Source organism: Pongo pygmaeus, chromosome 20, assembly GCF_028885625.2.
Source record: "Pongo pygmaeus isolate AG05252 chromosome 20, NHGRI_mPonPyg2-v2.0_pri, whole genome shotgun sequence".
Classification (NCBI taxonomy): Eukaryota; Metazoa; Chordata; class Mammalia; order Primates; family Hominidae; genus Pongo; species Pongo pygmaeus.
In genome coordinates, this window is record NC_072393.2 from 52316284 (window position 1) to 52333600 (window position 17317).

At 51.2% G+C, this 17317-nt stretch overlaps 1 protein-coding gene and 1 non-coding gene across 6 annotated transcripts in view; one reads left to right on the forward strand and one right to left on the reverse strand.

The window, feature by feature from the left end:
• Nucleotides 1-7335: 7335 nt before the first annotated feature.
• HIF3A (hypoxia inducible factor 3 subunit alpha) overlaps nt 7336-17317 on the forward strand; it is a 47790-nt gene continuing 37808 nt past the window's right edge. For 2 of the 5 annotated variants that reach the window (XM_054466281.1, XM_054466284.2), the window contains exon 1: nt 14129-14336. In XM_054466281.1, the coding sequence (XP_054322256.1) occupies nt 14136-14336 (201 nt within the window). In that variant the 5' untranslated portion in view covers nt 14129-14135. Of the gene's footprint in view, nt 7405-8680; nt 8813-13866; nt 13936-14128; nt 14337-15484; nt 15631-17317 lie in introns of those variants that run through there. The other 3 variants (XM_054466280.1, XM_063658921.1, XM_054466283.1) reach the window with 3 other exon arrangements.
• Nucleotides 16726-16830, reverse strand: LOC129021270 (U6 spliceosomal RNA). The gene has a single exon (XR_008496000.1). It is a non-coding gene; the product is annotated as a U6 spliceosomal RNA (small nuclear RNA).

A 17317-nucleotide genomic window follows, 5' to 3' on the forward strand; every position in this document is an offset into this window, starting at 1 on the left:
AGCTGGACTTTTTAAATCCAAGGACCTTAGTCAGAGTTGGGCAAGGGGAGACTGGAGATAAAATCTGATCACAAGAGGTAGCTATGAATAGGTCAGGAGCAATTCTCCCCAGCCTTGAGCAGTAGGGAGGATGAGTCGACAGAAGTGAACTCACCCTTCCTCCTTGTTATAGGATTATACATCCATGACTGTACGATGTGACTTTACAGGTCTTCTTGAGTATGTCAAATACATTCCCTGACCCACTGAGGTCAGGGTTGGTCACGTGACTTCCTGTGGCCAATAGGATGTGAGTCACACACAATAAAGACAACCAGACCTGATGGTAAGTAGAATATCCATGAAGATGTGCAGGAGACCATGGCCAGAAACACTGGCTTGTCAGAATTGGGTTCATGCACAGTTCTGAGTTTTTGTTGCTGAACCGTCTTTCCCTGTTGATGAGACAAGCATTTATTCCCCAGTATCCCAAGGCCGATGACTCCACCTCCAGGCTGCCGCTCATAGGTGGCGCTCACCTGGCACCTGTGGCTGGAACATCTACTTATCACCTTTCCATGTGGCTCCTTGGGCTTCCTCATATCATGGCAGCTAGGTCCCAGGGGCTACGGGACCTAGCTAGATATGGTGCTTCATAGCTAGATACGGTGCTATGAAGAGTGTGGCAGATGACATTTCCTGGAAATGGTCACAGTAATATTTTGAGTCTCACATGCTCTCCCTTGTGGTAGCTTGCCCCTCCCATCAAAAGGCAGAGTATTTTCCTCTTCTTGAAGCTGGGCAGAACTTTGTGATTGCCTTGATAGAGGGAAAAAAGGCTTGGGGGGGCAGAAGTGACACTGCATGCCTGCGTGACTTCCAAGACTAAGTCATAAAAGCAGACACAGCTTCTGCTTGTCCTTTTCCTTCCCTTCCCTTCCCTTCTGTCTCTCAGCCTCCCTCTCCCTACCCCCTCCCCACCACTGGCCTCTGGGACCTAGCTGCCATGATATGAGGAAGCCCAAGCAGCCACATGGAAAGGTCACAAGTAGAAGTTCCAGCCACAGGGCCCAGGTGAGGTCCCAGTTGATAGGCAGCATCAACTGCCAGACAGGTGAGTGAGAAAGCTTCAGATCATTCCAGTCCACAGCCTTTTAAGCCACCCCAAGGGGTGTCAAGTGCAGCAAAGATGAGCCATCCCTGCTGAGCCCTGCCCAGATTGCAGATCTGTGAGCAAAGCAAATCTTTTCATTGGGGTGGTTTGTAAACTAGGGAAGTTCCAGCTGTTTCCTAGTTGAAGACTTTTCCCTTCATTAAAACCTAACTCAGGCCGGGCACAGTGGCTCATGCCTGTAATCCCAGCACTTTGCGAGGCCAAGGCAGTTGGATCACTTGAGGTCAGGAGTTTGAGACCAGCCTGGCCAACATGGCAAAACCCCATCTCTACAAAAAATAAAAAAAAATTAGCTGGGTGTGATGGCGCACACCGGTAGTCCCAGCTACTCAAGAGGCTGAGACAGGAGAGTTGCTTGAACCGGGGAGGTGGAAGTTGCAGTGAGCCAAGATTGAACGACGGCACTCCAGCCTGGGCAACAGAGTGAGACTCTGTCAGAAAACAAACAAACAAACAAAAAACACCTAACTCAGATGTTGCTTTCCTGCTTAAAAGCCTCCCATGTTCCCATCTCCTTCAGAGTAAAAGCCGAAGTCTATACTTAATCTAAAAGATCCTTCCTACGTGATCTGCCAATACCACAGTTTCCTGTCAACATTGACTCTTTGACCTCTTATCCCACTCTCCCCATCCACCCCTCTGCTCCAGCCACACTGGCCTCCTTGCTGATTCTTAAACTTACCAAGCAAGTCCCACCTCAGGGCCTTTGCACTTGCTATTCTCCCAGCTCAGAAGGCTCTTCCCCCAGAACTCTATATAGCTCCCACCTCATGATCAGGTCTTTGCTCAAATGTCACCTTCTCAATAAGCCCTTCCATGACCACACTATTTAAAATTACAACTCCCCCTCCCTCCCCACAAAATAAATCACTTCCCATCCTTATTCCCTGGGTTCCATTTCTGCAGAGCATTTAGCATAATCTAATGCATTGCATAGTTCACTTATGTTTCTTGTGTATCATCTGTCTGCCCAACTACAGTGTAAGTTCCATGAGGGCAGGTGAGGGATCTCTATCTGTCTTGGTCACTGCTGTATCCCCAGTGCCTACAACAGTGCCAGGCATATGTTCACCACTCTGTGAATATTTGTTGGTATAAATGGAAGGAATGAATGGATTAATGGGTGCATATATTGTTGGAAGAATAGATCCAAGGGAAAGGAAAGAGGAGGGTAACAGGAAAAGAGCCCAACTCACCTTAAAAACATGAAGGCTTCCATTTGCCAAAGGCAGAAGATACTTAAAAAAAAATCTTATCTCCACAACCAAATGATCAATCAACTAATCAATCACTCTCCAAACCATGTCCCTCTTGCCTCCTAAACATTTCTTGTTTCTTCCAACATTTTATTATGAGCAATTTCAGGCATGCAGAAAAGTTGAAGGATTTTACAATGAACACCCTTACCCCAATCACCTAGACTCCACTCTAAACATTTTACTGTATTTGCTTAATTATATTTCTATACATTTAGCCATCCCTCCATCCCTCCATCCATCCATTACTCCATCCATTCATCTCTCCTTCCATCCATTACACCACCCATCCATCCATCCATCCATTACACCATCCATCCACCCAACCATCCATCCATCCATTTATCCATCCCTCCATCTATCCCTCCATCCATTCATCCCTCCATCCATCCATCCATCCCTCCAGCTTAGTTTTGATGCAGTTCAGTGAAAGTTGCAGACACAAGTACACTGCCCCCTAAGTCCTTCAGAGTGTCTATTGGTATTTGTTTACCATTCTTTATTTTCTATTTTGAGGTAAAGTTTACATACAAGATGTGCAAATCTGAAGTGTGCCATTCACTGAGTTTTGACAAATTCATATACCCATATAACGTAAACTTCTGTGAAGTTAAAGAAGCACTCCCCTGATGTTTTTTCCACTATACATGAGCCTTACTTGTTCTGGAACTTGATTTAAATGAAATCGCATAATACATTCTTTACTGTGTCTAGCTTCTTTCGTTCATCATAAGGTTTTTGAGAGTCATCCATGATATATGTGTATCAATACTTCATTATTTTTTTCTTGCCGATAGTATTCACTGCATGGGCATACCACAAGTTGCTTATCCATTCTACTAATGATGAACCTCAGTATCTCTTCAATCCATCCCCTTTCCTTCATCTCCATGGCCCCTTCCCTGGCCCAGGCATCTCTTCTTTACCCCAGCCCAGCCCCCTTCTTGTTCTCTGATCTCTAATCTCACTCCCTCTCATCCACCTTCCAGAGGAATTTGTTTTGTTTTGTTTTGTTTTTTAATACAGGGTCTCTGTCACCCAGGCTGGAGTAAATGGCAGGATCACAGCTCACTGCAGCCTCAACTTCCTGGATTCAATCAATCCTCTTCCCTGAGCCTCCTGAGTAGCTGAGACTACAGGTGCATGCCACCATGCCCAGCTAATTTTTAAATTTTTTAAAGAGATGGGCTCTCACTATGTTGCTCAGGCTTGTCTCAAACTCCTGGCCTCAAGCAATCCTCCTGCCTTGGCCTCCCAAACCTGGGATTACAAGTGTGAACTACCACACCCAGCTCCCAGAGGAATCCTTATCAGGCACATGCTGTTTTCTGTCCTGCTCAAAACTCGGCCATGGCTCCCCAGTGCTCCCTGGGGAATGCCCGAGATTCTTTAATGGCTTTCAGACTTGGTTTGATGTCACCCCGATGCACCCCTCCACCATCACTTCCCATCTCCCCTCTTTATACTCCAGGCTGCAACCACAGTCTACCTGTCAGTTCCCTCAATGTACCAAGCTCTCTTTTGCCTCCAGACTGTTGTATTATCTTCCCTTTGCCTATAATACTTTTCCCCCAGCCCTCTCATTCATGTATTTATTTATTTTATAGATGAGGTCTCACTCTGTTGCCCAGACTGGAGTGCAGTGGCACAATCATAGCTCATTGCAGCCTCCAGCTCCTGGGCTCAAGCAATCCTCCCGTCTCAGCCTTCCAAGTAACTGGGACTATAGGTGTACATCATCATGCCTGTCAAAGTTAAAAAAAAAAAATTAAGAGATAGAGGCTGGGCGCAGTGGCTCATGCCTCTAATCCCAGCTCTTTGGGAGGCTGAGATGGGCGGATCACCTGAGTTCTGGATTTTGAGACCATTCTGGCCAACATGGTGAAACCCCGTCTCTACTAAAAATACAAAAATTAGCAGAGCGTGGTGACGGGCGCCTGTAATCCCAGCTACTCAGGAGGCCGAGGCAGGAGAATTGCTTGAACCTGGAAGGCGGAGGTTGCAGTGAGCCGAATCACACCAATGAACTCCAGCCTAGGCAACAAGAGCAACACTCAGTCTCAAAAAATAAATAAATACATACATAAATAAAATAAAAATTAAGAGATGGGATCTTGCTATGTTGCCCAGGCTGGTCTCAAACTCCTGGCCTCAAACAATCCTCTCCCTTCAGCCTCCTGAGTCATTGAGATTACAGGTAAAAGCCACTGCACTTGGGTGTCCCCAACCCTCTCTCTGCTTGCCTCATTGTTATTCCTTCTTAAGTCTGCATCCAAATGCCCCTTCCACAATAAACCTTTCTGACAACCCCGACAGGGTGGGTGAGGCGCTTCAACCAAGCTCCCACAGTTCCTGACAGCTCAGACCACTCTACATTTTAATATTAAAAGGTCTTAAATTCCCACTTAACTTCAGTTCCAGGTACAAAACTTGTCTCTTCAGACAAACAAGAATACATCCTTTAGCAAAAATTGGAAACCATTTTAACGGACACATTTCCCTTATTGCCTTAGCTGCTGGGAACCTCTGAGCGAAGTTTAACGCTAACCTACATCATAGAGAGACACCTGTTGCCTCTCTATATATAAAGTGTTAGTTCCATTTTAATGTTTGTTGAAATAGTGCCAGCTTTTGGGCACTGTAAATCCCTCCAATTGGCTCTCTGCTACGACTCCCTCATACCAAAATCAACGAGTTCTTCTCTTCCACTGAATCTATCATCCAACTACTGCCCCCTCCAAACTCTTCCAACACACTCACTGGAACGCTCATTGCCTTGTTAACAACTACTCCCCTTCCTCAGTTTCTCCCTTGAACATTTCTTCTACCCCATGTCCTTACCTAAACCCTAAGAAGCTCTAAGAACAATGCTTCCTCTGCAGCCCCTTCTACTATTTATTTATTTATTTAGAGACAGAGTCTTACTCTGTCACTCAGGCTGGAGTGCAATGGCATGATCTTGGCTCACTGCAACCTCTGCCTCCTGGGTTCAAGCGATTCTCCTGCCTCCGCCTCCCGAGTAGCTGGGATTACAAGGGTGTGCTACCACGCCCGGCTAACTTTTGTATTTTTAGTAGGGATGGAGTTTCACCATGTTGGCCAGGCTGGTCTTGAACTCCTGACCTCAGGTGATTTGCCCGCCTCAGCCTCCCAAAGTGCTGGGATTACAGGCATGAGCCACCATGGCCGGCCCCCCTTTATAATTCAGACTGCTCCTTTTCTAACATCTCACGTGCCTCCACACTGAGGGTTGAGAGCCAATTTCTCTATCAAGATTCTTTTGGGTGCAAGTATCTAAAATCCATTCAAACAAATCTAAGCACAAAGCAAATAAGGCAATAGTGAATGAAGCAATATTTGACAAAAGCAACAGCAAAAAAAAAAAAAAAAAAAAAAAGCCCATTGTGGGTTTTATTTGAAAATCCAAGCATTAAACTGGATTTCAGGTATGGCTGGATCCAGGCACTCAAGTGCCGGTGTCAAAACTGCCTTTCACAATTGTTCATTTCTGCACAATCTCTTTTGCACTGAACCTCATCTCATAAAGCCTCTCCTCTCTTTGTGGCACTGTGAGCCCCATCTGCTCCATCTGCTCGGCAATTCCAGCAGAAATAGAAAATCCTTTTTCCTAATGGTTGCAGCAAATGTCTCAGGGTTGATTCTCATTGGGCTAAATTAGGTAACATGCCTTCCCTGAACCAATCACTGTGGCCAGGGAAGCAGACTCAACTGATTAGCCAGGTCTGGATCCTATGTCCATCCCCGGAGCTGGTGAAGACAGAGCAGTGGCCAAGCCCTATTCAAATTAAATAGATGAAGAGGAGAGGGAAGTGGTTTCCCAAAAGAAAACAGAGTGGGGAACTGGGGTGAGCCGGGGAGCCGTGTGGATTCCTGGAGGAAGAGTGTTCTAAGCTGTGGGAACAGCAAGTGCAAAGGCCCTAAGGTGAGCAATTTGCCTGGCAAGTTCAAGGTTCAACAAGGCCACTTCTGCTATAGTATCCTCTTCCCTGACGACCAAATCCACAATAGTGGTCCAACACACACACACACACACACACACACACACACACACACACACACACACACACACACACACACTCTGTTCCTTATCCAACTGTAATGCTTTCACCCTTGCTTGGTAACTTTGTACTTCTCCCTTCATAGTTGACTAGTTTAAAAAATATATATTTCTCGGCTCTTTTTTAAAGTAGGTGTGATTGAGTTAAAACGTATTTACTTGACATAAGCTTAATTATTCATCAACGGGAACCTGAAAAGGGAGTCAGAGAGGCCAAGAGGTTAGGGTGGAGTAGAGGGGGTAGGGAAGGTAAGCTCGGGTGCAGAGGGTGCAGACTGGAGGAATGGGGGCGAGGTGAGGTATGGGACTGGGGTGGCAGGGAGGGGCTGGGGAGTGAGAGAGAAGGGTAGGTGCCAGAGGGCCAGGGATTGTGGAACTGGGGTGGGGTTGGGAGTTGGGGGGTGAGGAGGGGAAGTGGGGTACTCTGTGAATACCTTAGAAGGTATAGAGGAGGCAGGGCTAGGGGGTTGGAAGGGGTGGGATTGGACGTCAGAGGGGCCCAACTGGGGTTAGGAAATGGAAAGGTGAGAAGAGGTGGGGGTTAGAGGCTGGCGACTGGGGTTCAGAAGAGTACTGGCGTTGGCACTTCAGAGGCTGGGCTAGAGAAGGCGCAGCCAGCCGGCGGTGCGGGCTACACTGCCGAGGAAGTCAGCGGCGAGGGGCGTGGTTGGGGGGTGTGTATTACACGGTATCCCCCTCCTTGCCTGTCCAAGTCTTTTCCTCTGGTTCCGCCTCCTTTTCAGGAGTGACATATCTTCGTCCAATCAGAGCCGCGGACCTGGCGCGGCACAGCCAACCCCGCGGCGTGGGGAGGAGCTGGGGAGGGGGCTCGCAAGGCCAGGGGAGGGGGCTAGGGGCCTCCGAGGGCTCCGGAGCGGCGACTGGCGAGCCATGGCGCTGGGGCTGCAGCGCGCAAGGTACTGAAGTTCGGGGGCAGGAGTTCTGGGAATTGGGGGTCTCTCCTCCTGGAGACCCTTGAGCTGGATTGTGTGGGGGGGTTCGCGGGTACGAGCCAAGAACGCCCCGGGGAGCGCAGTTGGAGGCACATCGCCGCCGCACTCTCCACCCTTAGGGACTGCAGGGGTGGGGGATTCCCTACGTCTCCGGCTGCCCCGCCCCTCTGGCCAAGAGCGGCTTCGGGGTTCCCGATTTCTCGCTACCCAAGGCTCGGTTACCCTCCTGGTTAGGGGTGGAACTTGGGATTCCTGATAAATTAGGGGTGATTGCATTTGAGCAGTCCCCAGGCTTCTGCGGGAGATATTCGCCCTCCACATATTTATCCCTCTGGCCTCTGAACCCCCCAAATTGAGAGTGTTCTTTGCCACCAGGTCCCTGGGATCCTAGGTGATATGGGATACCCCTAAATGGAGCCTTCCCACATATAGGGAGTCCCTTGGAATGGCATTCAGCTCCTGAGTTCAACAGAGGAGAGATCTCCTCTGGATAGTACCCTTCCTGACACAGTCTCCTAAACGTTGGGTTTCCCTAGAAATGGGCAGAGGGGAGCCCCTTTCAGAAGCCGTCTGGGACCCTTCCCAAGAGACTTTTTGTATCCTTTCAAAAGCCAGAGTCACCCCCTTAAATAACAGGGAAACAAGCTGGACCCACTTCCCAAAGTCCAGCCCCTCATCTCACCCCTGCACCCCCATCCTGAGAGACAGGAGAGCCTCATCCAAGCTTTATTTTGGGGAGACTCCATGGCGGGGTGCTGTGAGCCTGCAGGCTGTGATGGGAGCGCCCCCTGCCGCAGTACTCAGCTGGGGTCATCCCGAGCAGAGGGTGGGTTTCTGGGTTCACCTCCCAGCAGGTGCAGCTCTGCTGGAACACAGGGGAACCTGTGCCCTGGGGCCGCTGCCAGGGGGTCTTATCTGGCCATGTTCTTATGGGACCCTGGAAAATGTTCTAGGTCCTCAGCTTTCCCTGTCCAATGTGAGGCACCCAGTAAGCCTCACCCCCTTCCCTCCTCCCTGGCTTCTCAGGCCTGATTGGATCTGTGCACACCCCATGTTTCTAACCACCCCCCGCATCCTTCCCCCGTCTCCCACTCTATTCCAGGCCCTGGCTCTGGGCCTACCAGGGAACTCTATCCCACCCCTTTTGGGCCAGCTGTCGTCCCGCCCCTCTCAGCGCCCCCTCCTGGCTGGGTGGGGGCCCCTCTTGGCTGAGCTGGGGTGCCCCCCCTCCCCACCCAAGGCCGGCCCTTTCCTGTGGAGTCATCTCACCGCCCTGCGCACCCACTCGTAACTCGCACCCGGGTCCTGGCTGCGCCGCATCCTCTCCTGCACCCCCTGGATGGCCCTTCAGCCAAAGGGGGCCTGGGTGATGGTGAGTGGGCCCCCCACACCCCCTTTCCCCCTTCCCCCTTCCCTTCCTCTAGCTGGGGCTGGCTGCCATCCCACTGTGGCCAAGGATGCTCTTGAGAAGTCCCTGGTGGGTACGGCTTGCAGCCCAGAATGCCCAGTGACGTACAGTGTTCCCGGAGAAGATAGGATTTTGGGGACCAGCACCCTACCGGATTACCATGTCCTTGGGAGCAGGCAAGAGTCGGGGGGCAGAGAGACTCCCCCAGACCCCCATGCCAAGTCCCTTTGCAAACCCAAACCCTGCCTCTGGTCTCTCAGGACGCCTCTCTGCAATGCCAAGAGGCATCCTTGCCCAGCTACAACCTAAGCCCCCACCCACCAAATCCTCTGTGCTTTTCGTAAGACCCCCCCAATACCCAGCTGGGTGTCAGAATAGAAAAGCCCAGAAGTAGCCCTGAATGTGGGCAGAGACTCCCTGCTTTTATTATGCCTTCCTTATTGGTGGCAAGTTCTTCAGGGCAGGGAAGAGGTGAACTTCTCTCCTTCCTGGTTGGAGGGGGGCACTGGGCCCCAACCCCCATTCTCAGGCCTCACCCTGAGCCCGCCAGGCCCTGGCCCCACCCCCTGTTCTTGGCTGGAACACGGAGGAAGGGTGGCAGGGTTCCAGCTGCACGTCCCAAGCTGGGCAGAGTGCCAGGGGGCTGGACCAGGGCTGGGCATGGGGCCAGCTGGGGCGATCTGGAGGCAGCAGGGGTGTGACGGGGGAAGGGACCGAGGCTGGTAGGCAAAACAGGGGCAGGGCAGGGGCCTCTTGGGTGGTGGGCACACCTGCCAAGAGCACAGGCCCCAAAGACAGGGTTCAAATCCCATCTCACCCACTTCTTGGTGGTGTGGAATTGTGTCAGTGACTGCCGCTGTGAGCCTCAGTTTCAGATCCTGGAAATACGGGCAGGCCGGGCGCGGTGCCTGAGGCCTGTTATTCCAGCACTTTGGGAGGCTGAGGTGGGCGGATTGCTTGAGTTCAAGACCTGCCTGGGCAACATGGCAAAATCTCATCTATACTAGAAATACGCAAATTAGCCAGGCATGGTGGTGAGTGCTCAGGCCACCGCACTCCAGCCTGGACAACAGAGCTGGACCTTGTCAAAAAAAAAACAAACAAACAAACAAACAAAGAAAACTGGGTATCACGCTCCCTTTCCACCACCCCAGATCAAGATGAGGAGCCAGTAGTGAGGAAGCAGACGGTGGGGGGCGGGACACCCAACAGGTGTGCCACAAACTGAGTTCAAGTCACAGTAGACAGACCTGGCTTGAATCCTGGCTCTGCTACTAAAAGCTGTGTGGCTTCAGGCAAGTTTCATCACCTCTTTGGGCCTGCTTCCTCATCGGGAAAATGGGGAAAGTCATTGTAGGAACTTGGTCGGATTCACTGAGAAGTGGTTGAACATAGTTCATAGTTCAGTGTCGATGGAGGGCGCTGGGTTACTTGGGCTGGGGATGCCCTTGCTCCGAATCTCAGTTTCTGCCTCTTTAAAGGGAGAGATCACTTCTCCTGCTCAATAGGGTAGTAGTAAGGACTTAATGGGTTCTCTAGCTCCGTGAGTGTTCAACACACCAATGCTATCATTATTACAGTATCACTGTTATTTAGTCCTCCTTTTAAGATGCTTGTGTAAAAACCATGTATGTAATTGCATGCACACACCACACTATGGGGTGTGTAGAGTAATCCACAGGTTACTCTAAAGCCCAAGAAGCTCCTAAGCCCATGCTTTCCATCTCTGATACGCACAGAGGCAGAACAGTAAGTCTAACCTTGGCTGGGCGCGGTGGCTCATGCCTGTAATCCCAACATTTTGGGAGTCCGAGGCAGGCGGATCACCTGAGGTCAGGAGTTCGAGACCAGCCTGGCCAACATAGTGAAACCCTGTCTCTACTAAAAATACAAAAATTACCCAGGCGTGGTGGCAGGAGCCTGTAATCCCAGCTACTCAGGAAGCTGAGGCAGGAGAATCGCTTGAACCTGGGAGGCGGAGGTGACAGTGAGCCAAGATCGAGCCACTGCACTCCAGCCTGGGCAACAGAGCAAGATTACATTCACACGGCTTATAAGCAGTCACACAGCTTATAAGTAGTGGAGCTTGTAAGTAGTAACTTATAAGTAGTAAAGTTTGTAAGTAGTAGAGTCGGGATTGGAACCCTGAGCCAGAGGAACTAGCCCCCAGTCTGTGTAATGGGAAAGACCCACACTTCCCAGTAGAACATCCAGAGGGCAGGCTGGGAGCTGGAAGGAGGGAGGGTCCCTCCGCAGCCACCAGCTGGCTCCTTCTATGGAAGAAGCAGCCCAGCCACAGAGGATTACAGAGCCCAGCTGCCTGGGAGGTGGGGCGCTGGCCCCACCTCCCTGCCAGTTCCCACTCCCTGTTCCCTCTGTCGGGCCCCTAGCTCCGTGAGGCCCTCTCGCCTCCACCCTCTGGGCAGGAAGACAAACAGGGCTGGAACAGAACAGGACGGAATGTCCTCTCAGGCAGGCAGGACTGAGGCCCCTGCCCCCACCAGCCAGGAGGGAGGGGATGGGGACAGGGGCCGTATCTCCCCTGCTCCAACCCTCCATCCAAACTGCCCCGTTCTGTGCCTCCCACCTGGCCGTACTGAGGATTTTATTTTTCTTCTGCCTCCAGACAGGAAAATATCCCCTTGTCCTGGGGGGTGGGGCCGCAGGTCTCTTGCCTGAGGCTGGGGTTGATGCCATCCCAGAAGCACCCTCTGCTCTTGAATTTAAGAAGGGACAGTGTCCCCTCCTAGAGGTTCTGCTTCCCTCGGATGGGTCCCAAGGAGGGGATGAGAAAAAGCCTGAAGACTGGAAACCCACCGCCCAGATTCAAATCCCAGCTCGGCCAGTTGTTGGCTTTGGGACTTCTTGGGCAAGGACTTCACCTTTCGGAGCTCAGTTTCCCCATTGTAAAGTGGAAGTTTAAAATGCCCCCCTCCGCCGGGCATGGCGGCTCACGCCTGTAATCCCAGCACTTTGGGAGGCTGAGGTGGGCAGATCACTTGAGGTCAAGAGTTTGAGAGCAGCCTGGCCAACATGGCGAAACCCAGTCTCTACTAAAAATACAAAAATTAGCCGGGCGTGGTGGCAGATGTCTGTAATCCCAGCTACTTGGGAGGCTGAGGCAGGAGAATTGAACCCGGCAGGCGGAGGTTGCAGTGAGCCGAGATCATGCCATTATACTCCAGCCTGGAGTATAATTATACTTGCGGGACTCTGTCTCAAAAAAAAAAAAAAAAAAAAATTAAAAATTAAAAAATAAATAAAAAATAAAATGGCTCCCTCTTAGGGGTCCCCTGAGGATTGGATGAATACATGTAGAATACATAGTACAGTGGCAAGCACATAAATGCTTAGCAAATGACAGCTGCCTATTACTAATGGTAATATTTATCAATATAAATGCAGATGAGACTATATATACCATATATTACACTAGATTATATATACAATATAGTAGATGTAATACATCATATAATAATTTTTTGTCTATTTTTGTTAATTTGTTTTTTGTCTTTTTTTGTTTTTTGTTTGTTTGTTTGTTTTGAGACAGAGTCTCACTCTGTCGCCCAGGCTGGAGTACAGTGGCGCGATCTTGGCTCACTGCAACCTCCACCTCCCAGGTTCAAGCGATTCTCCTGCCTCAACCTTTCGAGTAGCTGGGACTACAAGGTGCCCACCACCACGCCCAGCTAATTTTTTGTATTTTTAGTAGAGACGGGGTTTCACTGTGTTAGCCAGGATGTTCTCGATCTCCTGACCTCGTGATCCGCCTGCCTCGGCCTCCCAAAGTGCTGGGATTACAGGCGTGAGCCACTGCGCCTGGCCTGTTTTTTGTTTTTTTTTAGAGACAGAGCCTTGCTGTGTCACCCAGGCTGGAGGGCAGGGGCACTATCATGGCTCATTGTAACCTCGAACCTGGGTTCAAGTGATCTTCCGTCTCACCCTCCCAAATTATAGCCGCTTCCAGCTGTAATTTTGTATGAAAGTAAAGAGGCTGGGCGTGGTGGCTCACACCTGTAATCCCAGAATTTGGAGAGGCCAAGGTGGAAGGATCACTTGAGTTCAGGAGTTCAAGACCAGCCTGGGCAACAAAATGACACACTGTCTCTATAAAAAATACAAAAATTAGCTGGGCATGCTGATACACACCTGTGGTCCCAGCTACATAAGAGGCTGAGGCTGGAGGATGGCTTGAGCCTAGGATATTGAGGCTGCAGTGAGCCATATTCATGCCATTGCACTCCAGCCTGGGCAACAGAGCGACAGCCTGTCTCAAAAGAAAAGAAAGAAAAGAAAAGAGAAACTTTGGGTTCAGACAGACCTGGAGTTTGAATTTGAAGACAGTGGCAGAAACAGGGAGAAGAGCTAAAATTCTGGACATAAACCTAGGCCCATAGAGAGAGAGAACATTTCAGAATTTAGGTAGACCATTGTTTAAAGGCAGGCTTCCCTATTTGTGGGCAGGCACTGCACCTCTCTGAGCCTCGGTGTCCTCATCTGTTCAGTGGGACGTTATCAACTTCCTTCTGGGTTGCCTGAGCATTAGGCGGGTTAATATAAGTTTCGCACTTGGCACTGGGAGTGACAAAATAGTAAAAGCTGGATAAGTGGCAGATATTTCTGATAAAACGACACTTATTCTTCCAACCCCACGTGCAAAATGTAGGTATTTGAAGTGGATTACAGGGCAGGGTGAATGGTAAACAGAACAGGTGCTTTGCTGTGTCACCCTGGCGGGTCCCTGCCCCTCTTAGGGCCCCTGTTGGTGGTTCGTCGTTAGACTTTGAGATCTATGTTCCAAGATTCACAGGACGGCTCAGTTGAGGGAAAAGGGCAGAGGAGGAGATTCTGGGAAACTGCAGGGCAGGGGGCCTGGGAGGCTGTAGGCCTCTCCTTCGTGGGCCCTCCCTCCTCTGGCCCCTGGCCAGCTCAGCCAGCCCCCTCCCAGCAGGGGCCCTCCCTGTCCCCCAGGCGTCCCTAGCCCGGGAAATAAACTGCAGATAAGTCAGGGAGGGGACAGACCGGCCCTAGGCGCGCCACAGAGAGGAGCGAGGCGCCGGAGGCACCATGGACTGGCAAGACCACAGGTAAAATCAGGGCTAGGAAGGGCTCCACAGTGTAGCCCTTCCAGGCCCAGGGAGCGCCGCGAACTCGACAGGGCCACACATCGAAGCCTGCGCAGCCGTGGCCCAGCAGTCCACGAGCCCCGGCCCCACGTGGCAGCTCCCCACGTGCTCGTCCCGTCCTCCTTTTGTCTTTCCCGAGTCACCACCAGTGAATGCTGCCCATGCCCTCAGGTCGACCACCGAGCTGCGGAAGGAAAAGTCCCGGGATGCGGCCCGCAGCCGGCGCAGCCAGGAGACCGAGGTGCTGTACCAGCTGGCTCACACGCTGCCCTTCACCCGCGGCGTCAGCGCCCACCTGGACAAGGCCTCTATCATGCGCCTCACCATCAGTTACCTGCGCATGCACCGCCTCTGCGCCGCAGGTGAGCCCCGCCCGCGGGAATTCCCGTCTTGGTCAGGCCCCGCCCACGGAAAAAACTACATCCCAGGGAGGCCCCTCCTCCGGGAAGCCTTATTCCGACAAAGCCCCGCCCCCTGGTGACGCCTTTTCGGCGGAGCCCCACCCCCCTGGAATCTACTTCCCAGGGGAGGTCCCGCCCCCTTTGAGTTCCTGGCGGGCTGGGAGTCCCGCCCCCTTCAGTCTATCACTTGTGAGGCCCCGCCCCTGGAACGCGCCCTTTGGAAGCCCCGCCTCCTTAGGACTCAGAATCCCCTAACCCTTCAACTTACGATTTGGTCCTCTAGGAGACTCTCCCAGATGGATAGGCCCTGGTCTCTCATAATATATCCACTGGGAGGCTGCGCCGCCCAACTTTTCGTTACTGTACATGAGAGTCCCTTGTCCCTTCCCCACCCCTCTAGTTCTACATCACTTGTTCTCTTAGTAGGCATCTCCTTGAATTTCCACCCAGTTAGAATTGCATCCTGCAGCCGGCTTTGCCACGCACGTGCATGCGCGCGTGCACACACACACATACACTCACACATAAACCCCGTGGAATCCCAGGACCCTGAAAGCGGGGGAAGTAGCGTTATTCTCTAGGAGGCTCTGTCCATTTGACTTCCCTGCCCCATAGAATTTTACTTTTCTTGGAGGCTTCACCCCCTTAGAAGTCTGTTCCCTGGGAGTCCCTGCCTCTCTAGAGTTCTGTCCCTCTGGAAGGTCCTGCCCTCCATGAGTTTTGAACCCCTTCGAGGCTTCCCCCTCAGCTCTATATTACAATTCCCCTTAGTCCCTGGCCCCGTCATATTTTGACCCTGGGGAGTTCCATCCACTTAGAATTCTGTCCTCCTAGGAGGCCCACCCACATCCTTAGAATTCTGTTCCCTTGGGAGACTCCTACTTCCTTACGATTCTGCCACCCTGGGAGGCCCTGCTTCTAATTCCAGTGCTTCTTGGTCCTGCTTTCTTCCTTGGGAATCCAGGTCACTAGGATGTACCCCCACTTCCTTGGGGGTGCATGTAAGTTTCTCTGAATGAGGAAAGGCAAAGGGAGGCTAGCCCAGGGTCAGTCCATAATTCAGTCCATAACTGACTAGAGATGCCCCATCCCCCTGCCCCGGGCACCAGGGGAGTGGAACCAGGTGAGAGCAGGGGGAGAACCACTGGATGCCTGCTACCTGAAGGCCCTGGAGGGCTTCGTCATGGTGCTCACCGCCGAGGGAGACATGGCTTACCTGTCGGAGAATGTCAGCAAACACCTGGGCCTCAGTCAGGTGAGAGGAGCTCCTTGCTCTGTGCCTGGCCCTGTACTGGTGATGCTGGGGATACAGTGGTGACCAGGACAGCCATAGCCCTACCTTTATGGGACTCACAATACAAAGGGGATATAGGTATGTCACTAGACAGGAAGACCCAGAATGGTCAGGGCTGGGATGGGACAGTCTAGGGGGCTGTGAGAGCACAGGGGTGGGGTATACCTGACCCAGCCTGGGTGGGAATGGAGGGCTTCCTGGAGGAAAAGACATCTGAGCTGAAATCTGAAGAACTTAGCCGGTCAAAGGGGTATGGAGAATGGATGGGATCAGTGAAGATCAGGAATGTACATGGCAGAGGGAACAGAGGAGGCAAAGGCCAAGAGGTGAGAAAAAAAAAAAAACCAGAATAATTTGGGAAAATAAAGAAGTTGGCCATGTGCGGTGGCTCACACCTGTAATCTCAGCCCTTTGAGAGGCCAAGATGGGAGGATAGCTTGAGTTCAGGAGTTCAGTGTTTCACCTGGGCAACATGGCAAAACCCTGTCTCCACCAAAAATACAAAAAATCCACCAGATGTGGTGGCACACGCCTGTGGTCCCAGCTACTTGGGAGGCTGGGGTGGGAAGATCACGTGAGCCTGGGAGGTGGAAGTTGCAGTGAGCCAAGATCGCACAAGTACACTCCAGCCTGGGTGACAGAGCAAGACCCAGTCGCAAACAAACAAACAAACAAACAAATAAAATAAAATGAAAAGTTTATCCTAGGTGCAGAGTGCAATAGGAGAAGCTGAGAGACAAAAGGCTAGAGAGGTCATCAGGGTAGCCTGTGGCCAAATTTAAGGCCAAATTATCTTTATCTCCAGGGCCCCGGGGAGCTATAGAAGGATTTTAAGTAGTGGAGAGGTTGTGCCAGAAAGGTAGAATCAGATTTACATTTTTGAAAGATCCTCTAGGTACGGCATGGAGGTAGATTTGGAGGGAGTGAAATCAGAAGTTGAAAGATCAGCAATGGGTGGATGCCAATCTCAGGTGGGAGAAGAAGAATAGGGGCAGGGACCATGGGGATGGAAAAATAGGAACAAAAGACATTTAGAAAGTAGAACTTACTTTTTTAATTAACATGGAAGGCTTCATGCATTTGCATATCATCCTTGCGCAGAGGCCATGCTAATCTCTGTATGCTTCCAATTTTTAGCATACATGCTGCCTAAGCAAGCATAGAAAGTAGAACTAACTTTAATTCATCCTTACAGCAAGGCCTACAAGAAAGTTCCCATTCTTTTTTCTATCTCACATAAATGGGCTCCATAGTTGCTATCTGTTCCTTTTCTCTGCCTCATTACCCCACTCCTGGTACCAATTTCTCTGTTAATGTGAGTGAGCTTTTTGGACCCAGAGAGATGAATGTCCCGAGATCCCAAAGCCAGGAAGTGGCACAGCCAGGATTCGACTCCAGCTACAAGAGATGTTGTCAGAGGAGCGAGATCTCCCTCTTTCCCTATTCACCAGCACCAGCACCATTCACATGGTGAGCCAATAGGGTCCACCTTCATCTGTGTCCCCTCCTCCCAGCACCAGGCTCATTCCTAAATTGAAATGAAGAGTTGGGTTTTCGGCCTGCCAGAAAAGTGTGATTTGAATGGAGTCTCATCTCAGGGCCTTGCGCTTACTGTTGTTCCCTCTTTCTAGAATACTCTTACTCCAGG